This window comes from Homalodisca vitripennis, chromosome X, assembly GCF_021130785.1.
Source record: "Homalodisca vitripennis isolate AUS2020 chromosome X, UT_GWSS_2.1, whole genome shotgun sequence".
Classification (NCBI taxonomy): domain Eukaryota; kingdom Metazoa; phylum Arthropoda; class Insecta; order Hemiptera; family Cicadellidae; genus Homalodisca; species Homalodisca vitripennis.
The window spans coordinates 43,092,752-43,119,614 of record NC_060215.1 but is presented as its reverse complement, the minus strand read 5'-3'; the positions used below and the strand labels follow the sequence as shown (position 1 = coordinate 43,119,614).

General features: G+C 33.6%; 2 protein-coding genes across 2 annotated transcripts in view; one reads left to right on the top strand and one right to left on the bottom strand.

Annotated features, from left to right (window-relative positions):
* Positions 1 to 6,480, top strand: part of LOC124368970 — a 29,625-nt gene extending 23,145 nt beyond the window's left edge. The window contains exon 6 of the mRNA XM_046826551.1: positions 4,344 to 6,480. Within this exon, the coding sequence (XP_046682507.1) occupies positions 4,344 to 4,709 (366 nt within the window). The 3' untranslated portion in view covers positions 4,710 to 6,480. The remainder of the gene's footprint in view (positions 1 to 4,343) is intronic.
* A 1,163-nt stretch (positions 6,481 to 7,643) lies between these two features.
* Positions 7,644 to 26,863, bottom strand: part of LOC124368969 (protein artichoke) — a 75,118-nt gene continuing 55,898 nt past the window's right edge. The window contains exons 4-9 of the mRNA XM_046826550.1: positions 24,021 to 24,120; positions 19,467 to 19,637; positions 13,342 to 13,460; positions 12,752 to 12,898; positions 11,690 to 11,929; positions 7,644 to 11,372 (exon numbers count right to left, since the gene is read on the bottom strand). Coding sequence (XP_046682506.1) covers positions 8,649 to 11,372; positions 11,690 to 11,929; positions 12,752 to 12,898; positions 13,342 to 13,460; positions 19,467 to 19,637; positions 24,021 to 24,120 — 3,501 coding nt within the window. The 3' untranslated portion in view covers positions 7,644 to 8,648. The remainder of the gene's footprint in view (positions 11,373 to 11,689; positions 11,930 to 12,751; positions 12,899 to 13,341; positions 13,461 to 19,466; positions 19,638 to 24,020; positions 24,121 to 26,863) is intronic.

The following is a 26,863-nucleotide window of genomic DNA, read 5'->3' as shown; positions in this document are numbered from 1 at the left end:
GTCTATATTTATGTCTCCCATGATGATGGTAGGGCATTTCCATGTAGGTATTTTGTCTAAGGTACTTGAGATTATATTCAGGGCATCTTCAAGGTTCGAACTTGGAGGTCTGTAGACGCCAAGAAGGTAATACAGTTTTCTGCTTCACTTTAATATTGACTGCATATTGTTCACAAATCAGTTCTTCAGAGGTTTGTGTCTTTACTTTCTACTACATTTCCAAGTGATTTCATGAGCGTATACGGCCACTCCTCCTTTTCTCGAAAACTTTCTGGAAAACCCCCCAATTAATATGTAATCTCTTAGTTTGGTATGTAGAAGTTGGTAATCTTTTAGACTATGCTCTGTCAAGACTACAATATGAGGTTTTGTGGTGTGAAGTAAGTGGTCAAGCTGGTTTGTCTTGTTCATTAATGAGTCAATATTTTGGTGGAGTATTTTTAGCTTTTTTAGAGGGTTTATACTTTTAGTTTCAGTTGGGAGTTTATGAAGATTCTTGTAAAGGTTTTTGGTTTCCTGCGGATGTTTTCAGTTTTGCTTTTTTCCTGTGTGTTGTCTCTAAAAAATTGTGTTTTTTGTTATGATCTGCCATGATGTTATAGTTTTACAGCCATATGTTCTTTATAAAATGCTATATTACTGCTAAAGAAGTCATCTAGAGTTTGGTCCTCTGCTAATGTTTTTGAGTTTAGGGGTGGGTTTGCAGTTTAGAGCAGATGAAGTCTTCAGACAGTCCAGTTAGTCTGCTAGTTTTAAAAGTGGAGTTGGGGTTTAGGTGGTGAACATCTGCCTCCACTACAATGATGTTGAAGTCCTCGTCATCACTTGGAGTGAAATCCAAACCAAACCGTTAACCTGGGATCCTGTTGTCTGTAGGGTTGTCATTTGGCTGGATACCTCTGACAATGTTGGTGTAGACAGTTTTTTAGTTGGGGTTTGGACTGGTTTCCCTCCCCGTTAATCCTGTTTTTCCAGTAGAGTTGTCAATTGGCTGGAATACCTCTGTCAATGTTGGTGTGGACAGTTTTTTAGTTGGGGTTTGACTGGTTTCCCTCCGTTAATCCTGTTGCCTGTAGAGTTGTCAAGAGGCTAGGTTCAGTTTGCCTGTAGGGTTGTCAATTGGCTGGATACCTCTGTCAATGTTGTTTCTAGACAGTTTTTTTAGTTGGGGTTTGACTGGTTCCCCCCCGTTAATCCTGTTTCCAGTGAGAGTTGTCAATTGGCTGGATACCTCTGTCAATGTTGTTGTAGACAGTTTTTTAGTTGGGGTTTGACTGGTTCCCCCCCGTTTAATCCTGTTTCCAGGAGAGTTGTCAATTGGCTGGATACCTCTGTCAATGTTGGTGTAGACAGTTTTTTTAGTTTGGGGTTTTGACTGGTTCCCTCCGTTAATCCTGTTGCCTGTAGAGTTGTCGAGAAGCTAGGTTCAGATGCCTGTAGGGTTGTCAGTTGGCTGGATACCTCTGTCAGTGTTGTTGGCAGTTTTTTAGTCGGAGGTGGATTTGTTCCCCCAATTAACCCTGTTTCCTGTAAAGTAGTAGTTGATGGTCTAACTTTTTGCCACCTGCAGGGAGATGCTGAAAACATTGCCTTTTCCATTAAAAGCTCTTGATTTTCTGAGACTTGTGTTTGTCTGGCCCTGTGACTTCGGTTTTTTTCTTTATTTTGTTTACAGTAGTCAAGACTAGAGGCTGTTTTTTCTTTGTCACGTTGTTTGGAGTTATTGTCAAGTTGAGCAGCAATATCCCTAATCTTAAGATCTGCTTTATCTTGCCTCTGTCTTAGCTTAGCTAGTTCCAGGAGAAATGATGAGTTTGAGATAGTAGTCAAGGTTTCACTGTATGTTTGGGTCTCTGTTGATTTATACGATTTTGGGTTTTGCAGTTTTGTTGGCACTTTCATGTGAACAATTTTCTTCATTATTCATCTTCAAAATTGATTTTTCAAGATTGGTTATCTTTTGTGAATATTGTGTGAGCAGTTGGTTTTGAGTGTAATCATGGTCTTCAAATAAATTTTGTAGTTCTGATTGGTTTTGTTTACTTTTTTTCCAATTCTAATAGTGTGTCATGCAGTTTTTCTTGGAGAGTTTCAATTTGTTCTACATATTTTTCCTCAGCTGCTAAGAAGATCCTCCATTTTGGCTTCCATGCTAGCCAAGGTAATCTCTAGTTTGGAGTTACACTCATGTTTGCTTTGGATATCTTGCCGAAGTTTGTTTATTTTCATGTAATAGTGCATTCCCAGCCTCTGCCTGCAGCCAAAGTAAGTGAAGTCTCTAGGTCAGCTTCATCTAGCGTTTTTTTTTGTTCCTGTAATTTTGACTTTCACCTCCTCAAGCTCTGAGGTCAAATGGTTTGTTATTCATCAATAAATAAGAGTTGTCTTTAGTGTATCATCAGTGTAAAATTAGAGTGAGAGTTTGCGGGGTCTTTATCTAAAGTTGGTGTGACTACTCTGTTTTTCCAAATGGAAGAAAAATATCCCATCAATAAACTACACCTGTACTATGACACAAGCATGGGAGCTAAGATATTGGATATACATTTCATAATGAATATAGCAAAAACATCCATCCCACAGTCTGAGCAAGACTAAGGGTTCTTAATTGCAGACTCAGTCAACACAGAAGAAGTATTCATATTTGGTTCTGATGTATTCGCCATCTCAGGTTCTTTTCTGTTTTCCATCAAAAGATTGATATATCAATGGAAAGTACTCTCCAAACTTTGATCACATCATAGTGGCACTAGTGACAATACCTTCATCAGTATCGACAACTGGAAGCAAGGAAGAATCCTGTTGAATATGGTTAACAGATATCCAGAAGTTGGTTGGTTTAGACATCAAGCCATTTTCAACATTTATAAAGTGATGGCTATTGCAGCTTAGTTAAACTGCTATTTGCTGTAGTTATCACTGCTACTAAGAATTATAATAAAGTAAAGTCCAGTAATAAAGTGAAAGCTGTTGATATAAACCCAAATAATCACTAGATGAATAATGGTAGTATTATACCTCAGGAGAATTCTTCAACCGACTGACACCAACAAGAATAGGTGTCTTTCATAACCAGTGCAATAGCACTATAGTACAAGTCAATTGGATCGTGATTTGCAAGGAGAGCCTTAAGATATTCTGACCTTGTTAATGCTGCAGTTTTAATAATTTATTAATCATAACCCTGTGTAAGTGAAGCTGGGTCTAAAACATCATTTGCTAACCCAGAGACCAGTTAGCAATCACGTTCCCAGAGACAGGACTGAGGAAGTTTATAACTGCTGGAGACACAGGCAAAATATAATTATAAACTTTACTGATAAAAACTTTAAATTTGATCTGTAATAAAATATATTCAAAACACAAGTTTTAATCAGTATTGACAAACTAAAACACCATCCAGTATCAACACAAACAACTGTCCATTGACATGATGATAAATGCTATATGAAGAGGGGGTTCTAAAAGTCAACTAAACAAAAGGATACTACCCCCAAGTAGGGGTATAACTCTTAAAAATGTCATAAAAGTATTTCCCAGTACACAGAATCAGAGACCATGTGCAGGTAATGCTGGGTTAAAAGAGACCCTATTACAACCACTAAATAAAATCTACACCAACACCACAGCTAAAAGAGCATTCATCCAAGTCACAACCCAGAACATTAGGGTCAACAATCATCAAGATGTTACGTATTTCATGAAGTTAATATTCCTCAGCACCGTTTAGAAATAAGTGTTGGGAACACAAGGATGGACCGAAAGAAGTTAGTAACTGCAAGATATAACAAGTTCTTGCCCTCCGGTTAGCAAACATTAACCCAGACACTTTATTGGAATACCTCCTGACATTCTTGTACAGAGGTGAAATGCAGAAGCTGGATAAGAAGTATTTGAGCTCATACTGAGTGACTTCCATACTATGTATGTGGCCAGATGTTAGGTAACCAATCATTAAGCTTGTGTCTGTCTCTTTCAGATATATAAAATTCAGTCCTACATCACAGCATTATTATTATATACAATGATTTGGCATCATTTTGTATAAGAATGTGTAGTTTTTTTTTTATTTAGGCCCTTACTTACTTAAACAACAACTATAACTGCCAAATGAAATTTAATGGATGAAACAAGATAGCCATTGCAGATCTGTGATGCATAAATGTACTGTTATGTAACCATGCGCAGAAGCAGAGTGGTTCAGAGAGGATAAAATAAATCTGCTAGTGATTGAGATAAATTACATTATTTACTTACATTCCTTTTGTTTTTTTCCCCCCAATTTTGTGATAGAAATATATAGATTGTAATAAGGATTAACCATTTCACATTATTTGTTTCAGAATGAAATAACAGATCCACCTCCATCATATATTGAAGCTGTAGGTGATCCTAATCAAGCCGAGGGAGTGAGTCCAGTTTTTATCATTGGAGAATATCCTATATCAAGGACACCGATACAGGATTCTGCAAGTTCCCCCCAGGAAAACAATTTGCCATCAAGCACATCCTCTTCATCCCATCAAAGTACTGCACTTTTGCCTGTAACAACTTCAAATGAAAATTCTACATCTCAAATGGCATCAAATGCATTAAATCCACCAGCATCTTCACTCCATGATGTAGCATCCTATCCTTCTCAAAATAGGCTTGAAAGGTGCTATAACAGTAATTCATTGTTAACTCAAAACACAGAACTGTATATGTGATGTAAATTCATTCAATGAACATTGATGTCAATAAAATCATTATGAAGTTGAAATATTAATGTGCCATAGCCATATCAAAGATCATATAAGCTATGTATCTTTTATAATTTCAGGTTTAAATGTAAATGTGTTTTGATATAATGACCATTTACAGAGTTGTCATATAAATATGAGTACATATTATGTGTGTAGTCTATATTAAATAACATCAACTGTTCCTTAGAAAAGATACCTCATAATGAATAATGATTAGAACAAATGAAGATGTAATGTTACATGAAGCTTGAAACATGTTGTCATATGTATGATACTCACTTATTCTCACTATCTAAATCATAATACAAGATTTCTAAAACCACACAATGAGTTCTAGTCACGTTGAAATGTTAAGGATCTCCTTGCATCCTTTTCTCACTAAACCTATTTTACTATGCAACGTCTTCAGGCTTGGAAACTGATGTATCTCATCATGAAAAATTCTAAATTTTTGGCATATTCTCTTGTCATTATCCTTTAGAACATAACATTACAATGCATGTGATTTGACTGTAAAAGCACACTTAGAGACTGTTAATCCACCTCTGTACAACAGTTAAACTATAATATCTTTCTAGCTATAGAATATGTTATTGACACATTGATTGCAATGACACACTGAGAGATAGTTTCATTATTTACCATGTAACTTTGTGTATCCATCATAGTGCAAGTATTAAACTACAATAACTTTCTAGCTGTAGTATCTGTTGGTAACATATAGACTGCGGTGAGAGACTAATCCAGAAAGTACAGCAAAAGATGCTCAATTTCCAGTTCAATGATATTTTACTTCATACTGTGCCTCCCATGGCAAGCTATGCTCACTCAACTACAATCGTAGACATAATGATTATTACTAATGTTATAGTTTATTATATGATTTTTATAATTATTTGTATTCAACAAATAATATACCCAACTGGATTGTAAATGTGTTCATTAAAATATTTTACCACCCAGGTGCATAAATAGAATCTTTATCTGGAAGGTGATGGAAGTGATATGTAGTAAACTATCATCATGAGGGGAGGAAGGATCCGTGTACATTACGTGGGATGTTTTGGGGGAAATGTGATAGTGCAATACCTGCTTTGAAACTGATTTGTACCAAAACAGTTTTACATTTATAACCACACATTTAAGTATTTGAGTTTTAATATTTATTTCTATTCCGGGAGATTGAAACCCTGGCTTTGTCGGATTCACACCATTGTTACCACCTGCATATGATGACCTATTAGTTTTCCAATAATTGCAGATGTATTATTTATACCTTCACAAACTGTGACTGAATTAACTTTAAGATTGTTTTTATAACGATTATTATAATATTTACAAGAATAGGATAAATTAGGACGATTGTAACATGACATTTGTAATTTTAAATAAAACGAACAAAAATAATCAAATAACTTTATTTATTTTTGGTATAAACAACAAACCCGATCCCAATACTTGATCTGTGTTACAGTTGTTGTAAACAATTTGCAAACTGTAGCATTGTCCTTTGTTTGCAACAAAATTAACACATACATAAATATTTCTTTTGATTAAATATATTGAAGATATTTATTTACAACCAAATAAAAACCATTTCTAATCTTACAGTTTCTGTTCCAGGAACTCAACTTTATTGTTAGATAAGAGTGCTATGTTCCTATACTATGTTCCTAAATGTTGGCCATCTTGGAGAAATCAATGTTCTTGGCAGTTACCTGTTCAAAAGTAACTGCCTCAACTTTAAAAAATATTTATATTATGACAAGGCCTGTTGTATTACAATTTGTAATAGTGTATAAATTTTATGTGCTAATGAATACCTTATGACTTATGTTGACAACAATAACTGATAATAATTTATGTGATACATTCGTTACTAATTGCAATTACAGGCTGGTCTTATTAGTCTATAGATTGTTTTAGTTTTTCACAATTTTCCTCTATAGGGTAACTTACTGCTAGTCTAACAGGCCAACTTATCTTAAATTATCCAACTACATTTACAATAGTAACCAAAATGAAAACTTAAAGAAAATTTTATAAAGATAATAATTTTAAGATCGTTGGGTTTGCAAATGCAATTCAAATTAATACAGATTTTTATATTTACAAAATCTAATTCACTAGAGAAATTATAACTATTTACACTATTATCATATGACTAAGAAATAATATAAAAAGCCTAAAGCGTATGTCAGTGTTAACCAAAATTACATAATATATTTTGGTACCAGGTGAAATCTTTACAATATTTTCAAAATAAAACAATATATATTCTTAAAGTAGACAAAATATACAGTTCAAGCCTTACTTTTATGTAACTATTTACAAACATTAATATGGAAACATATGACAGGTAGATTTAAGACAGTGTATAACAATAAATGTTTTAGTACGGGCTTTAATTAATGTTAGCCATTAAATATTAAAATAATTAAACTCTTTCTTTGGTAAGACATTTGAAATCAACTAGTCCAAAATAGTCATTCAAATATTTCTCATAATCTTGCAATTACTTTTTGGGTTACACTTGCATTTTGCGTTACATATCCCTAATCAACAGCACATCATATTGAATACTGTATAAATCAATAGCTTTCCAGAAATGCCTACTATGTTTCAAATGATAATATAAAGTTGAAACTTAGTACATCATCATTTGCAAAGTTAAAAAAAATTCGTAATTACTAACTTCTGTATATCTTTACTTGTGGATTTGGACTTTTTAACTGGTATTATCTCAAAACTATTTGATACAAATAGTGATTGATTTTTAGAGGAATGATGTAACATAACAAAGAATCATTAAAAATCATTAAAAAATTTTATCATACTAAGTATGTAATGTATATATAACATTGTTTATATATATATATATATATATATATATATAATATATATATATATTAAAGTGTGAGTGTGTGTGTGTGTGTGTAGGCAAAACATTATCATTTATTTAAAATGTATTTTCAGTGGTTATGTTTCAAAAACACTGATGGCCAATGCATCTAGTTTAGTTTTATAGTTTAACCATATAATACATATAAATTTAAACTATATAATTATAAAGTTGTATTAATATTTTTCCACTATGAAAAATAAACAACTGAATTTGTTATAGTGGTCTCCTATTACCACAGGAGGAATTCTAACGAAGACACAGGAGAAAATCATATACAACAGCTTCACTGAGTATCATATCATTTTAAATTTTGTCAAGAGCAAAAATCAAGAAATCCTCCAAACCTAAACCTGAGATAAGTCTCTTTATGCACTCCCTTTAGCAGGTTAACAGGTTATTATATAGAGAGAGTATAGTACTCAATACAGTATCAACAGTTACACAGTAGTAACAGTGTCTATAAAAAGTGAGCTGGCAACCCTACTCCTCACATTGACTCTGCAACCCAAAGTGAACAGACATCTGGAAAGCTTTTTACTGATTGAGAAATACTGCAGTGCAATGAAAAATATTTAAATATATGTGCGTTTATGTATTTCTTTCAAATCAGTCAACCCAAGAAGGAAGTTTTCAAAGTAAGTCTGCTGATTTTCCTTTACATTAGTAATAATCCTTGGCTTTCATTATTATTATTATTTATTCAAACCTAAATAATAGACCTATATTAACAATGATGCACAAAGTTTCAAAATTTTAACTTTCATTGTTTAGACAGAAGACTTTAAATTGTCTTAAGGCTTCATTGAAACTCTGTATGTAACCAAATATAAACTTATCGTTTGAGCAAACTTTTTAGCTTTTATAAAGTATCAATTAATAATTGTATGCCCTTTACAACTTTTGGTTTTGTATTAGACCAAAGTATAATTGTATTATTATAAACTATCACTAAGTATTTCTATTGGAAATGTGCTACAAATGTTTCCTCATTCATGTTGTTACCGCAAACTCATTTCCTTTTCATCGTGGGGAAATGACACGTAAAAGGGCTGATTTTGAACTCTGCCCAGTGTAGAATAGGATGCTCTTAATGCAGGAGAGATGGAAGAAGGTGGTCCCATCTTGTGAGGTAAAGTAGTTGCGTATCCTGGGTTTGGTGCATACATGGGAGGTATAGAATAAATTGGCATTTTAGGGCATGGACAAGCTGGATTGTTGCAGTGAGGTTGCATCAAAGATGGTACGGTTGCAAGAGGACCTCCACGATACTGGTTGTCACTCCATCTTAATCTAACCACACATATTATTATGATGAGAACCAAGATAAAAGCCACAACACCACCCACAATACTGATAATCAATTTGTCATCATTGTTGATAGTGTTCATAACTGAGCTTGGTGCCTTATTTGTCACCAGGATTTTGTTGTTGGCCATAGTGGTAGGGGGAAGAGACCATATAATTTCTGGTTCAGTTGTAATTCTTGGAGTTGTTCGGCTTGTCTTCAATATTGTGATGGGTGCTCGAGTAGTTGTCGTAGGTCGATGAGGGTCACAAGTCAGTTCATCATCAGCAATTTCTATAAGGATCCTTCCTACAAGGTTAGCTGGTGAAGTGCAGTTAATTCCTTGTGCTAAAGATGATCTTCTCAATGCTCGTACACCACAATCACAGAGAATTGGGTTAGAAGAAAGCCCAATAAGAGTCAGGTCTCCTCTACGGTCATCTAAAGCAGACAGAAATTGCGGGGTCAAAGTTGTCAGCTGGCTTCCAGTTATGTCCAGTTTTACTTTTGATGACCTCGGGAGAGGAATCAATAGTGCAGGTGGTAATGTATTTAATGAAGTATTTTTTAACTCTACAGATATTTCTGGGGATTTTAATCCTGCTAATGCTCCTGAAGAAATGCTTTGTACTCTTGATCCTCTAATTCCTAACTTAGCTAATCTTGGATTCATGGCTGCTGACAGTTGATCACTTCCTATTGCAGAATCCTTTACTTCAACATCCAATGCTTCTAGAGCTGGTAAACTGTGAAGTAGACCTGTCACATCCAGATACCCTAGTTTGGGATATCCATAAGCTTCCAGTTCAGCAAGATTGCCTAGTTTACGAAAAGCCATCTTCTCTAATCGAGTGCATTCTTCCAGCATCGATATTTTCAATTTACACAAAGATTGCAAATCATCTAAATCTCCCTGAACTACACTTTTGATTGGGTTTGAAGAAAGGTCAAGCGCTTGAAGATTTTTAAGTTTTGACCAAACTTGACTTAAAGATCCACTTATGTCAGATATTTTATTGTGTGACAAGTCAAGTATTTCAAGCAATGTTGGTCTTTCAAATGCTTTTCCTGGCAAATCAGCAATGTTGTTATGGGACAAGTTAAGATGATGCAAAAATGGTGTTTCTAAGACAGGTACGTGGTTGATTCCTGTTCCTGCCATATTGAGTTCTCTCACAGTTTTTGGCTCTCCTAGAACATTGGTTATTGCATCTTGTGAAAGTGGGTTAAATGATAAATCCAAACGTTTTATATTAACCATTATGCTGTCATCTGGTGGTATTTCTCTCAATTTGTTTCTAGATAAATCCACTGACATTAAAAAGAAGTACTGACGCTGCAGTGTCTTGAGTGGTGCAGTTTCAAAAAGGTTTCCTGACAAATCAATATTTTCTAGCATTCGTAATCTTGATCTTTCAAAAATTGATTCTGGTAGTTCTGATAACAAGTTATCTTTCAAATCTAGAAGCTTTAGCCTTCCTAATCCTTGAAAAGTTCTCTCTCCAAGTCGTTCTAATTTGTTTCCAGCCAGGTCAATAACTTGAAGCTGAGTAGAATTGTGGAAAGCAGTTTCACTTATTGATTCTAGCTGATTATGATTTAACTTCAAAATTTGTAATCTTGGCAACCTACCAAAATCAAACTCTTCCAGCCCTTTAAGCAAATTAAAGCTGAGATCTATTTCCTGAAGAAAATTCAAAGTAAGTATAAGCTCGGCTGGGAAGAAATTAAATTTATTTTTTGCTGCAGAAAGTATTTTTAATCGGGGATGTACCCGAAACGATGATGGAAACAAATAACTCAGTTCATTGTTATCTAAATTGAGTTCTTCAAGAAGTGTTCCATTACTCCTTCTTGTAACAAACAACTCACCTTTAAAAGAAGTCAGTCTGTTGCCATTTAAATTTAACTTCCTAAGTTGTGTAAGTTGAGAGAAAGACCCTGTTCGAATGTTACTGATATGATTATTAGATAGGTCTAAGAGCGTAAGATTTGCTAGGTTCTGAAAAACAGATTCCGTAATATCTTGAATCAAATTGTCAGCCAATGAAATCCATTTTAGAGATGTTGACCGCATCAAAAGCTCAGGGCTTAGGGCTTTTAATGCAGTGTGACTTAAATCAAGAACCTTGAGATTAGTCAAGGGATGGAAAGCTGTGGATGGAATTGCTCCAAGCTGTGGGTTCCTACTAAGGTTAAGGTGAGTAAGTGAAGGAACCATAGAAAACGATGGCCTTGGAATTTCAGTTATCAAATTGTTAGATAAATCGAGGCTCCTCAAATTTGGTAGTGACAGTGGCTTGAATGGTAGAGAAGAAATACGATTTCCCCTCATATTCAGAATTTCCAATGTTTCTTCGAGGCCAGAAAATGTCGGGGATTCAATGGACAGAAGCAGATTTCCGCTGAGGTCCAGTGATTGTAACTGCTTGAAATCCTGAAACAAATGTTTTTGTGTTTATTTTATCAATTGCAACACTATATTTATATCATCTTATACTTGTAAAGTCAATTTTTGGTTGTATGATACCGGTATCTTTATAATATTTTATTAAACTTTTAATGGTATTGTGATAGCTAAACATACACCATGAAAATAAAGAACGAAAATCCAGTACAGTCCTTAAAATATGGTGGAAAATGTAGATATATTCATGAAGACAATGCCATAATCCTTCAAAACTAAGTAACCAGTGAAAAACCATGCTGTTAAATAAGTAAGGAGAAAACTTTGAATGTTCTAATGAGACAAACCTGAAATGCATCTGTAGGTAGTTCTCGGACAACATTCCTGCTGAGACCTAGATGTGTGACTCTATCAGCAACTGCACGCAGAATGTCAACAGACAGTGCAGCTACACGGTTGTGGCCCAGCCGCAGTTGAGTGAGTCGTGGCAAACGTCCCAGCGCACTCGCAGGCACCAATAGGATGTTATTATCCTGAAGTGACAAAGTCTGCAGACTGTCCAGACCCTCAAAGGCATCATCTTCCACCTTAAAGTAAAATTTTCACTTATTTCAGCTTTCAATCAAGATATTTCTGATATACAGTGTATCCTTAAAGTTAGTTTTAAAATTAAAGAAATAACTTCTCGATTTCAAGTACAGTAATAAAAAAAGTTTTTCAATTTGCTATGGAGAATCTAACAGACTATATTTTTTGATTCAGCGATTTATTACCTCTTTAGAGTCCAGTGAATAAGGGCTCTGCCAAAACTTGCAAAAGAAATAATAATAATTCAAGTTGCATATAATGGTAAATATATTGAGAACTTGTTATGAAAAATGCAGTTTTTGGGAAGCACTGAAAACTGACTTTGTCAGTGACTACGATTGATTACTGGACCCAAGTCTTATGATCATTGCATCTACTTCAAAAATACGAGTTTGTCAAGTCCAGTGTAAACTTGTTTAAAGTATATTAAGAGTATTAAAAATCCATCTATTTCATCTGACAAGACCTTATTATGATAAGGAATGTGTAAAGTAGCTTTCAACAGTCTACAAACTGAAGACTTATAACACTGAAATTTATTGATAATTTATTTTTGAGTTTATAATGCCCAAAAAGTAAAATATCACTGGATACCTTATGTATTGTCATTTGTCCTACTCATTGCTTAAAAAATTGCAAACCCATAACTTTTCTTGAATGTGTCAACTTTGTTAACTTATGTACTATTTTTCGTTAAAATAACATAACTTTTTACGTGCCTATTTATTGTGTCTGTTGTGCAATAATTGTAACGTAATAGCAATAGTGTTTATCTCGAAAATGTTAAAGATACCCAAACAATCTGAAATGCTACTACTTACTGTTCTGAGAGTGTTGACACTAATGTCAAGATGTTTAAGTTTACGTAAGCCAAGGAAAGTTCCAGGAGCAATATTAGCAATGTTGTTCCTGCTGAGGTCTAGGGATTCAAGGTCTGTCACTGTTGCAAGATTAGCATCATCCAGTTTCTGAAAAATAAGTTGTGTGAATTGAAGTTTGTGAGTTGAGAACCCTAACTTAGCTCATGCCTAAGTAGCTAAAATACTTATATATAGGGCCAGTTATATCAATTTTCATATTTAGTCACATTAATACAGCCTCTTTGTTTTGATTGGATTTCCACATTTTTCGAGTCTTCCACGGGTCATCTTCCTTCCAGATTATATTTCATAATATAATCAGTTTATAATGACCTCAGTTTTCATCTAGATTGAAATGTGTAGTTTTAAAAGGTATTTAAGGACTATTTAAATCTTTATTATGAAATATATATACTCTTCCACAAGTATATAAAACAGGTTGAGGTCTAAATATATATATATTTAAGAAATAATTTAATACAAGATTTGACTTTATGCTCTAGCTATTAACACTAAATAAGCTAAGTAATTAAGAGATAATGGTAGCTAACCTCAATTAAATTTGAGGATAAGTTTAGATGTCGTAGTCCAATGAATATTTTTAGGGCGACAGTGGGAAGTTCTGAAAGGAAGTTCTCAGATAAATCCAAAGAATCCACATTTTCTGCACCTAAAATATACATAATCAGTTCACTATCCAAAGTGCAGTAAACATTATTGTTTAAAACATGTAAAATTATTAAATATCTACAATATTCAACAATGGCATGTTCTGAATCACAATTACAATTTTCCTAACTACGCAAAAAAAGAATTATATATTTGTAATATCCTCAGATTTAAATGTAAACTGTAAAAATAAATATAAATTGATTTAAAAACTGCAAATAAATATAAATACAGCAATATATTTGTCAAATTGTACATTGAGTTTGTACACTGTGTGCCCTAATATACGAATAAAGCTTAGTATTCTTTATACTGTATGATATTTGAGCATGAATTTACAAACATGTCGAAACATTTTTAGACAGATAAAGGTTTGTAATATTTATTCTAAGTCTGAACGTTGAAACCTTGTCATTGTCGAGACCAAGAACATGACAGTTAAACAAGAAGACGGATAAAAAGAAACAATGTATTATGCCTAAGGAAAAATTACTTAAATATATAATATTAGAGATATATTGTACTCTTCTTTTGGGATGAAATTAATATGCTCCAAGCAAAAACATAGACTGTATTTTTAAATGACATTGACTTACTTAAAAAAAACAACAATAACAACTGTTTGTGATTAATACTAAGCAACTCTTTACAAAGATTTTATCTAGCTTTCTGGCTGGGATGATATGTCTCCTTTTCTTTTAAAGTTGCATTTTCCCACATCTTTTGAAATTGTCAGTTGTAAAAGCAGTTCCTAAACAGAAACACTAACATACTGTTGATAATTTGAGACCAATTTTCAATCTATCTAGCTTTTCAAAGGTATTCGAGAAAATCGCCTTCAAAAGACTCTGTGATTATCTTGAAAGCAACAACTTCCTGTGACCTTTTCAGTTTGGCTTTCAACATGGGAGAAGTACAATTTATGTCATTTCTGAGTGTGTGGACAAAGTTTCGAGGGCAGTGGATGGATCACACTTTGTTGTTGGTGCTATCTGTGACCTATCCAAGGCCTTAGACTGTGTTGATTTCGAAGTGATGCTGGGTAAGCATAAATTTTATGGCATTGGCGGAGATACCCTGAGCTGACTGCAATAATTTTTTATGAATTCTCAACAAAGGGTGGTTGTGAATGATAATGTTCAGAGCAGCTATGAAAATGTCATTTTGGGTGTCCCCCAAGGATCAATTCTTGGTTCACTCCTCTTCCTTATTTATTGCAATGATCTCCCAGAACTCATGTCCAAAGTGCAAATTCTAATGTATGCTGATGACACTTCCATAGCTGCCTCAGCAAGTAACAAAAATGTTCTTCATCAATCCTTAATTCAAAGTATCCAACAACTCAATTCCTGGTTCAATGCAAACAGCTTAAAAACTAAATCCTAGTAAAACAAAGTTCATACATTTTCATTTAAATAACTGCATAAACTCCTCAGGCAGACTCTTCATATCTCCAATCTGACTTTAATACTGTTACTTGTACTAAATTTCTTGGCTTGTTCATCAACGATACCCTCACTTTGTGCCAGTATATTGGTCCCTTACTTCCTAAACTCAGCATAGCTTTCTTTTCAATTTTAACCCTTTCTCAAGTTGTTGATCATCTAACTCTCTCTGTTGAACTTACTTCAATTCCTTAATATCCTATGGTTTGATTTGTTGGGGTACCTCTATTGAGTCTTCTAGAGTGTTTCTTATGCAAAGAAAGGTCATCAGAATTGTGACTGTCACTGGATTAAAAATGTTTTAAAAATTAGATGTTTACAAATCTCAACATTTTACCCCTTCCTTCCCTGTTTATATACTGATGTGTAGTTTTATTAGAAGTAATTTAGACACGTTTTTAAGTACGAACCATGCACATTCCCATGTTACTCGAAATTCTTCTTTGATACAGTATGCATTACATAAAACCACCTTCTATGACAAATCTCCACATTATACCTACTGTAGACCTCTGACTTGTTTGCGTGTGAGTGTGTGAGGGGACACAGGGGTGAGGGGGAAGGTCCGCTCCGCGATTGGGCCAAATAGGTCGTTGCCTAGCAACCTCACGTACTATTCACGATGTTTGTGTACGGCGCCACAGAAAGTCACTGCGCTAGCGCTGTTACACGCTCAGTAGCTACTAGTTAGTTGTGAGAATGACGTCGGTGCGTAAAAGAGGACAGACTGTGCATTAGTGAAGCAAGAGAAGTGATAAGGAGAGTGATAAGTAAGTGTGACGAAGAAGCGAGAACTGGTAAATTTGCAGCACTTAATGAAACAGAGCAATTTGCGAGTCAAGAATTACACTGGTGTTTCGGTGAGGACAATTTCTAGCATTAGAAAGGAAGGAGATGCAGCTGGAGAGACACCTTTAACTACGCCTGGTAAGAAAAGGCCGTACTCGGAGGAGAAGAAATTTCATATGGATGATTTTGATAGAAGAGTCGTTCGAGATGTGGTGAGTGACTTTTATTTAGTGAGGAAGAAAGTGCCCACTGTTCCTAAAGTGTTAATTGATTTAAAAGAAAAACTTGACTTCCCTTGGAAAGAAGAAACCCTACGAAGACTCCTGCACCAAATGGGATTTAAGTGGAAACGGTGTAACAAACTAAGAAAAATTCTTATCGAGCGGCCAGACATAGTTAATTGGCGTGCTCGTTATTTGAGAGATATCCAACGGTTTCGAAATGAAAAAAAGACCTATATTTTACATTGATGAGACATGGGTGGACAACAATTTGACATTCGGGAAGTGGCTGGAGTAGTGATGAAGTGCCTGGTGTGTTGACGAACACAAGTTCATCCAACAGACTGATTGTTGTAAACGCGGGGGGGGGGGTTCTACAGATGGATTTCTTAAAGGGGCTGCTTTAATTTTTTAGGGCGGGTAAAGCGACGGGGGATTACCACGGACAAATGAATGGTAATAATTTTGAGAAATGGGCTGAAGAAAAACTCCTGCCTAACCTTCCAGAAAAAAGTGTTATTGTAAATGGACAATGCACCCTATCATTGCCATCAAGAAAATAAGGCGCCAACAAAGTACGCTGTGAAAAAGGAAATGATAGACTGGCTGCAGAGTAACAACATACAATGCTCAGCAGATATGAAAAAGTTTTCAGTTGTACGAGCTGATAGAAAAGCACAAACCTAAAGAAAAGGTGTATCGCATCGACGTGGCGTTTGAAGAGGCGAGGCCATGCGGTTCTCAGATTACCACCCTACATGTGTGAATTAAACCCAATTGAGCTGGCCTGGGCTAAAATCAAGAGAGTGGTGAAAGGAAACAATATAAGAGGAGACCTGTCACTAAAGAAACTGAAGATGCCATCGACAAATTCGTGATTGAGTTGGGCGGAATGGACAGCAGTTGACAGTGAAGTGTCAGATGACAGTGAGGAAGAAATATCTGACAGTGAACTGGCTCATCCTCTTCCAAGTACAAGTGATGATTAAATTGTAAGTCGTAAAATAGCACATTATTTATATATACATATAATAGCAAAATTTCCTGCTGTTTTCCCTTTTTTATGTTAGAAATCAAATAGAATCAACTTCCTCAAATATCAACTTGTAACTTTTAAACTTAAACAATGTATTATGTATTCGGCAAATACCGTACTGTAAATTACCACTTCTCACTTCAGTGTTTATAAAATATTTAACAAAAATACTCTGTTTATTATATTTTTTTTAATTATACACCAACTATTATAATATATTATCAACATATTTATTATTTATTTATTTATTTTATTTACATTGCAACAATACAGGTTACACACCCAATTACATTGTGCATGTTTAAACCAAGATGACATGCAATAATATTCACACATTCAAATAAATTCAATCCAGTCCAGTGTTCCACCAAAATAGTTCCATTAAAATAGATAATTAAGCCTAAAGATAAATAACAGATACATATATATAGATATAACAACGTAACTATAATAAAATTATAAACAAAATAACAACAATAATAAATAATCATAAATATTAACAAAGTCAAGATAAGCCATAACAAAAAAGAACGTGTGTGTGTGTGTGTGTGTGTGTGTGTGTGTGTGTGTGTGTGTGTGTGTGTGTGTGTGTGTGTGTGTGTGTGTGTGTAATTAAAAGTATAAACATCTTAATAAAAATATTGGTAGTGTAATATATTTGTTAAATGTGTATAAAAGTAAGGTATTAGATAGTCTAGCTCAGTTTATATCCCTCTGACAAAGTCTTTTGTATTGATTAATGTTATGTAAAAATATATCAACCTCCCCAGGCAAAGCATTATGCAATCTCATCATTGTATTCAAAGGTGATGAAAAATGTGCAATTGTACGAGAAAAATTAATATGAAACAAATTTTGGGATCTAATGTATTATAATGTATTATCAATATATTTTATGTATTTCACAACTTATTCTGGTTTATGTTTACATAATAATAAAATTTCAATTTTGAAAATTGTGTTTTCTATTGCCAATTACCAAGTATCAAGTGTTCATCATAAAGTTTACTCCAGAAATAAAACTATTTATTAAAAAAATAAATGTGTTGAATAGGCTACAAATAGTGTAGTAGTGATCATATGATATTGATATTATGATATGAAGACGTATATTGAGAGGGTTGGGCTGTCAATGTTGACAGAACCGATTGTTTTCGGTTGGGGTCGTAGACGGTGCGAGACGTAGAAGCGCCCCAGCAATGGCTGCCGCATTCCTCTCGCGCGCAATCAAGTCAGAGGTCTACTGTACATCAGTATGTATAACCATTTTTTATCAGTTTACATATTGGAGGAGGCATCTTTTACAAAGTTCAAGAGAGAAACTTTGGTTTTGCTATACAACCACTGCTTTTATAGTGTTCAAGAATGTTTGGCTTTTAATTCAAGAGCACATGTCTAAATCTGTGCTTTAATAAGTGTTGAAATATTTAAACTAGTTTATAAGCATAATATTTTTTATATATAACTTATTTATTCTTTATGTCTTTTTGTATTTTAATTTATTGTCATGTAAAATTTGAACACCTAGCCAGTATATGTTATTACTTAGTTTAGTCTCTTTGCTATAAACTTTATTTATATTTATATTTTAGGATATATTTATTTATTGACAATGCACCTGTTCTGTATAAATATATTTTAATGTACAATAAAGATGACTTATGTCTATTAAAGTTTAAACATAACTGCACTGGACATCATAATGTGAAATATAACAAAAGAATAATGAATTAAGTCTATTCAAGCAGATTGAATCAATTCCAAGTACATTAGAGGTTTTCATCCTTGTCGTAAGGTATGAAGAGCATATGGTTTAAAGGCTGGGTGAAAGTTTCATTTCAGTTTTAAAAATCTGAAACTGAGTAACGTGAAAATCCATAATTAATACTACTAAGTAAAAGTATAATCTTTTTAGTGGACTTTATTATTTTCCTCCTAACTATCCCATATGTTATAGTTCACCTAACTAAACCAACCAAATAAATTGGCTTTGTGATTGTTCTCTGGTTTTTAACTAAAGCAATAGTCATAATTTACTCAGTAATTGTAAATCTGGAGCATTTTAACTATACAGTTTTTAACCATAAATATAAGTTTTTATATATTCAATTGAAAATAATGACGGAAATTAATTTTGTTATCCCTCAAAACCAAACACAATAAATTCAAATTTCTAAATTTATTTGAGGGAATTTATGTCTATGGCGCCCTATCTCATACTACTCATACTCCAGCCTACTGACTTCTGGTACAAACTGTGACCGTTATCTTATTTTGATCTATTGTATGTGTTTGTACAAAATATTTAAACGTTTAAGATGTTACAAATTCATGAAAATAAAATGATAAGTAAATCTTATAATTTAAAACTGCATTGATGAAACTTAACAATTGAAAAATAACATATTGAAATTTATAAAAAATTGAATGGCAGTACACTTTTTATTAATTAATATAGAATTTGTCTCAAGCGTTGAACAAGTCTTCCATTGGAAAAGTAAAAAGTGATTACATACCCAAGAAAACATCACTGTTAAGTTTGCGCAGTCTGTTGTGGCCCAGGTTCAGTTTGCGTAGATTAACAAGACTACGGAAAGCTCCACCCTCGATGACAGTCAGTCTATTGCCATACAAGTCCAGCCTTTCCAGGCTCTGTTGTGATACAAAAGCTCCTTCAGGAATTGAGTCTGCAAGTACAAAAGTTTCACTTTATATGATGTATTCTCGATCAAAAATATTTAAATGGATTAAGAACCTACGGATAATAAATGGATATTTACACAATGCGGTAAAAAAAACTTTGAAACATTTTTCTGAACTACCAATACAAATATACAGGGTGATTCATGAAGTTCTCCCCCCCACTTCTACAGCACATTGTACTAGTAAAAATAATGAAAAAATGTTATATAAACATAGGTCCGAAAACGCTTCGTTAGCGAGAGTTACAGCTAGCGAAAGATTTTCGCCTGAATTCCTGGGTAAAGAGTAAAATAAAGCCATACTGAACTTTTGGACAGGTTAATTAAGTAAGAAATATCGAGGATTCTTATGTATTTTTACCTGATAAAGCTAATAAAATAGGTTTCAGAACTGTACCTGTAGTAGTTTTTGAGGGATTCAGGGTTAAATGCAATAAGTTGGGGCACGAAACAATGTTTTTTTTTAAGTTTGAATGTACAATAACTTTGTTTAAATTGGTAATAAATACATAAAATCAACAAACATTAATTGTAGAGAATTTAATTCTGAAAAAATTGATATAATCAAAGTCTAAAATAAAAACAGATATAAGTACAAAAAAAATCGAATTTATTCAGTATAATACATTACTAGCTGTAAAGAAATACCGTACGGTATTTAGTTAAAATAAAACAAAAACAAAATGTTTGTTCCTTAATGATGAGATAAATTGAGAAAACAAGATTAACTGTTAAATAAATTGTTTGTAAATAAAAATATCATGTTTTATTACGTTGTATTTTTTTTTTAAATTTACATCAAATGTTTGAAAATAAATGAAGCAAACATTTTCCCATTATTGTTTACTAATCATCGAAATGCAGTTTTTTGTTTTATTAATTTCTAAGTTGGTAACGCAGCACGATATAACAGCTGATCAACAATGGGGTATTCTGTACTGTTACGTTTAGAACTGTGTATTAGTGGTGTTTTGCAAGCTACAGCAGGAGATCGGGTTCTGTGAGTCGTGTTATTAAATGCAATTTTTTCTGTGAGTTATAATTCGATTGTTTATTCAGCGAAAAAATGCCTTACTTATTTACATCAGAGGAATACGCTGATATGGTTTTTATTTTGGGTTACTGTAATGGTAATGCTAGAGCTGCTGTAGAAGAATATGAACTACGTTACCCTAATAGGAGGATTCCAGATACCAAAACAATTTCAGGAACTTTTCGTACTCTTCGGGAAACAGGATCACTACCAAGTACTAGAACCAATTATGAACGAGCTGTCCAACTTGATGATGATATTGTTATTAATGCTGTTCATCGCAGTCCAGGTGTAAGTACACGACGTATTTCTAGGCGGATAGGAGTTTCGCAGTCAACGGTGTGGAGGTCACTTAATCGAAACAAATTTTTATCTGTTTCATAAACAAAAGGTTCAACATCTACAGCTAGGGGATGGTCCCGCTTCGCTTGGAGTTTTGCAACTTTTTGAATATTAATAATCAACTCTACAAGCGTATTTTTGTTTACGGATGAGGCACAATTCACTCGGGATGGTGTCCAATAACTTGCACAATGAACACTCATGGGCAGAAGAAAATCCACATGAGGTAGTGGAACAGAACTTTCAACACCGATTTAGCATCAATGTCTGGTGTGGCCTTTTCCACATATCGGTTGATTGGACCTTTCATATTACCTGGACGCCTAAATGCTGAGTTCTATTTGCATTTCCTTCAAGAAGAGTTGCCGCAGCTGTTAGAGAATGTTTCTTTTACATCTCAGACAAAATTTGTACTTCCAGCATGACTGAGCACCTCCCCATTTTTCACGTGCCGTTTCTGCTTACTTCAATCATCAATTTCCTGGACACTGGATTGGTCGTGGAGGGCCTCACCCTTGGCCACCAACATCACCAGATCTATCTCCATTGGATTATTGCATCTGGGGATGGATGAAAGACATTGTATACAAGACAAAAGTGAATTCTCGTGATGAATTAATTGCCCGTATTATGGATTCGGCTGTGCAGATACAGGAAGTCCTGAAAAATTAAGAAAAACGCAACAAAAGCAATACACAAACGTGCTGCAAAATGTATTGATAATGATGGCCTCATTTTCGAACATCTATTATAAAAAGGTGCGTACGGTTGGCCCAACCTGATTAATTTTGCTTAAAACTAGTAATGTATTATTATACTGAATAAAATCGATTTTTTGGTACTTATTTCTGTTTTATTTTAGAACTTTGGTTATATCAATTTTCTCAGAATTAAATTCTCTACAATTAATGTTTGTTGATTTTATGTATTTATTACCAATTTAACAAAGTTATTTGTACATCAAACTTAAAAAAACATTGTTTCGTGCCCCAATTTATTTTTGCATTTAACCAACCCTGAATCCCTCAAAAACTACTACAGGTACAGTTCTGAAACCTATTTTATTTAGCTTTATCAGGTAAAAATACATAAGAATCCACGATATTTCTTACTTAATTAACCTTTCCAAAAGTTCAGTATGGCTTTATTTTACTCTTTACCCAGGAATTCAGGCGAAATCTTTCGCTAGCTGTAACTCGCTAACGAAGCGTTTTCGGACCTATGTTTATATATAACATTTTTTCATTATTTTTACTAGTACAATGTGGCTGTAGAAGTGGGGGGGAGAACTTCATGAATCACCCTGTATAAGAAGTCCTTGGATATGTTAATTACATCTTAAAAATTAGATTAAATTAAATTTAACATGTTTTTATGGGGGTACAATGAAGAAGTCCACTAGTACAGCCTTGGCTATAAAATAAACAAAGCACTTCCTAGTTGGATATTTCCATGCAAAACATGATTCATCGAGTACTTTACATTATTAATAATAAAACTCAAAGTGTTAGTTGTGGAGAAAAATGCCCCAAACATGTTTATGTTTCATAGTCCAAGCATTAATGTCACGAATTTTGATGTGTTTAGCCAATTACAGTATTATTTAGATAAATGTTTATCAGAACCTTTTCCAGTTTCTTGAAATTCAAAATATAAATTCAAAATTAACGTTGTGTGTTTTTCTCATAACCAGCAAAAATATATTATTTAAACATATATTATTCTATGGAGTCATGAAACACGTTTGTTTTTTCACCAATGACACTATTTATGTTAAAATTGATACATATTATTTCCAGGAGATGGAGACTGTGAAAATTGAAAATTAAAGTATACAAATTACCCTCACAGTTTTCCATATATTAAACTTCTTTTAAACAACATTTAATTTCATAGCAAAATATAGCAAATTTTTGGATTAAATGGGTTTCTTAATTACATATGCATGTCTAATTGGTGGCTATCAAATTATGATTGACCTTAGAAGAGGAAAGGGAACAGAAAATGTGTATATTGGATGAAAATCTGTCTTTATGAAGCGTATCTCTGAGTCTCAATAACCATTTTCATTTCCTTATATATGGTTAACCATGCACTGGTAAATACTATACTGAGGACAATTATATCTTGTCTTGTTGCTTTCTTAGATAGTCTTTAGTGAGATTTCAGACACATCATGACATATTAAATTATTGAACGATGCTTTATTCTGACTAGATACTGCTTTAGAGTCGTACTGATCAATTTATAATGTTCTAACTCATGTGTTGTGCATGTCACAATTTATTCGTCTTTTCATATTAATATGTTAAATACATCCATATTTAATCATACAGAAGCAAGAGTGATGGAATAATAACTATAAGAGATACAACATTTTTTAAATATACTGGTCCCTATCAAATCTATTAGTATGTTAAATCTAATCCACCCGATGGCAGCCGATAGACTTGATCAAATGGTTTTGGGGAAGTGAAAGGACTTAGGTAGAAAATTCTTTGCTAAGACTTAAATCCCAAAAACTTCTTGAATTCTGATACTTGGGTTAGGGTTGGGAACTGTAACAACTAAATTTAAGTGGCCCTTATGTCAGACCTCATAACTACTGAAATTATCCCTCAGACCTCAGCACACTTTAACCATGAGAAAACTTTATCTACTGTGTAACTAACACAATAAAATGTATTACTGAACTCAGAAAACAAGAAACTATCCAATTAAACCAAAACCTCCTGTACTAACTCAGTAATGTATTTTGTATATTTTTTGTCAGCCACCTGATCATTAGGTTAATTAAAACCTTTAAAATAAATAATAAATAACTATTTTTAAACTAGTTTAAGTGTAAATAACTAGCATGAAAATATCTTTTTAAGTGGTAAGCCAAAGAAATGCTTCACTTGTGAATTGAAGGCCGACCAAACCTTCTGGAAAACCCTCGGAGGGCACTCATTAACATAGTGTTCCATAATCTGAGAATTTTGAGAACTTACTGATTCGATTGTCCCTGAGGGAGAGGAGCCTCAGCGATGTTGGACCATTGAGTGAAGTGCTTGGGATTGATGTAAGACTGTTGCGATCTAGCCACAACTCCTGAAACATCAATAATAATTATATCTATCCATCACTAACTATGACAGAGTAACTTAGTAGTAGTTCTCATGACACAAACTCAAAATTACAACACTGAAATCTTAAACATGTTTAAAATAAATATCTGTAAGATATCAAAGAAAAAGTGCTAACTATTTAGTTTTTAATTTGTTTATAATCTAATGAAAAAAAATCACAAACTTGTCAAATTTACTTTTTATTTTAAATAAGGAAACCTTTGTGAAGCAGCAATCAAGCGATAATTCTATTCAAGTAGTTTTGATTTATAAAATACTCTTAGTGAAAGATTTAGAAACTTCCTTAGGAAATTTATTTCAGATATTTTCATGTCTGGGGAGGATGGAGATTTGAGGCTCCTGGTACTCCCATTACATTAAAAAATTTGGTCATAGTCAAATGATTCTTCATTGTGTGAAACTGTACCAGTCTGGGTAAATAATGCTAGCCATGGGAACAGTTTGTATATAACATTTTGACTTGGAATCATAGAAATGACCACTATTTAGAGCTTTCATATCCATTGATGAACCACATGTGTCGGAATTGTGGACTAGTCTATGTTATAATGTTGTGGAGATCCAGAAGTTGAAGGGAGGGTTTTGCATCCTCCTGTCAAGGATGAGGAAATCAGGGTAAAATACTTTCCTGAGAAACAAAATTGGTGTCTGGTATTGCTCATGAAGATAAAACTGGTCTGGAAGGAAATTCCAAACAAAAAGAAGAACCAGCCTGGAGAAGTTGTTATTTCCACCAAATACTAATAGGCCTCCTGGCCTTTAAATAGGACTAACTGGTTTGCAATGATGACCACAGATTACATTATGATAAGATCATTGCATCACACAGTCTAATCTAATCTTCCTTTTATTGTTTTCTTCTGGTTTTAGGTGATGGCAAAATAAGCAATTGATGATTTTGTGCCTGAGCTATTTCTATTAGGAACTCACTTGATCCCCAAAGACAAAAAACCGTCACCCCACTTTTGTTGAAATTTGTTGAACAAAATATCATTTTAATTGGATATTAAAATATGAATACATCTATATGATGGCTAATATTTACAAGTATACAACATTTTTTCAGCAAAATCACATAAAATGAAGTCATACAAAATATAAGTGAAATCTGCATATCTGGACATCTCATGGAGAAGCTGGAAATTAAAGTAAAAATAAAATATTTTAAAATAATATTATGCTTTCTGTGTTCCTTTCCCACAACTGAATAAATAATTATCAAACAAATTAATAACTATAAAATGTGCTTATACCTTTATTACTTTCCAAACATTGTGAAATAAGACAATGGCAGCCAAAAACGTGATTGTAGTTTAAATATATTAACCTTATCTGCATTTTAATCCAACTAAATGACTAGTCAAATGAGAACTGACAAGAGTTTGAAAATTACTCACTTTTATGTCTTTGTAATACTTATCCTTGAAACACGTAATACACACTTATCCTTGTGGATCTTATTCAATTCTAAGACAGATTTATGGGTTATTAGAGGATTTATTGGTTTGATTTTTAACCTAACAAGTGGACCACTCAAACACTATCAGCATACATTGTAAAGATTATGAACTAAAATTAGAAATTACTTTATTTGCCAATACAACATGTCTATAAACATAAAAGATAATTCTGATAATAAAAATAAATAGAATAATACAATTTCGGCAAATAATAAAAATATATTGATTAGTAATGATAAACATTGCAATGCATAATGCTAGTAATTTTATAACTTTGAGTTAATCACTTTAATAGTTTTAAATTACAGATTTTACAAGAACAGACAAAGAATACAATTTTTCAATAAAATGCATTAAGTAATCTCCTTAGTGTTATTAATATTTACCTCTTTAGTTATACAAGGGTGGTTTGATAAGTCTGGTAAAAATATAGTAAAATATTGTTTTAAAAGTATAAACCCACTTTATTTTTCAACATAGTCTCCTTGCAAGGCTGTACACTTGGTCCAACGAGTGTGAAATTGTTCAACCTATCGGCAAAGTAGGCTTTGTCAACCTCTGCAAAATAGTCTGTCACAGCGGCGGGCACTTTCTCATTCGATAAAAATTTCTTCCCACTAGCCAAATTTTCAAGTTTGGGAATAAAAAGTCACCCGGAGCCAAGTCTGGTAAATAGGGTGGGTGAGGAACCAATTTGAATCCCAAGTTGAACACTTTTGCCATTACGATAGCTGCTGGACGTTTTTTTAATTAGTTCTTGTTTCAAACAATCCAGCAGAGTAGCATTATAGGGCTCAGTTCTTGATCTGCCTTTTTCCAAATAATCTATCATGATTACACCCCGGGGAATCACAAAAGACAGTGGCCATCATCTTTCCAGCTGACAAGTCCGCATTCTTTAGTGCACTCTCCCCACTCTTCATCCATTGTTTGGACTGTTGTATGATCTCTGGATTGTAATGGTGGATCCAAGTTTCATCCACAGTTACGACTCTGCTCAAAAAGCCCTGTGGATTGCACCTGAAAAGTGTGATATTCTGAGTAGAAATGGTCTTTTGTTTCCGTTTTTGGTTCAAATTGAGCTGGCGCAGCACCCATCGCGCACAGAGCTTCTTCATGGCCAGTTTTTCATGGAGGGTGCAATGCACTTGTTCAGTTGAGATACCTACAATGTTAGCTATCTTGCGAACTTTTAATCTTCGATCTTCCATTACATATCAAGCACTTATAGATTTGTTCCTGTGT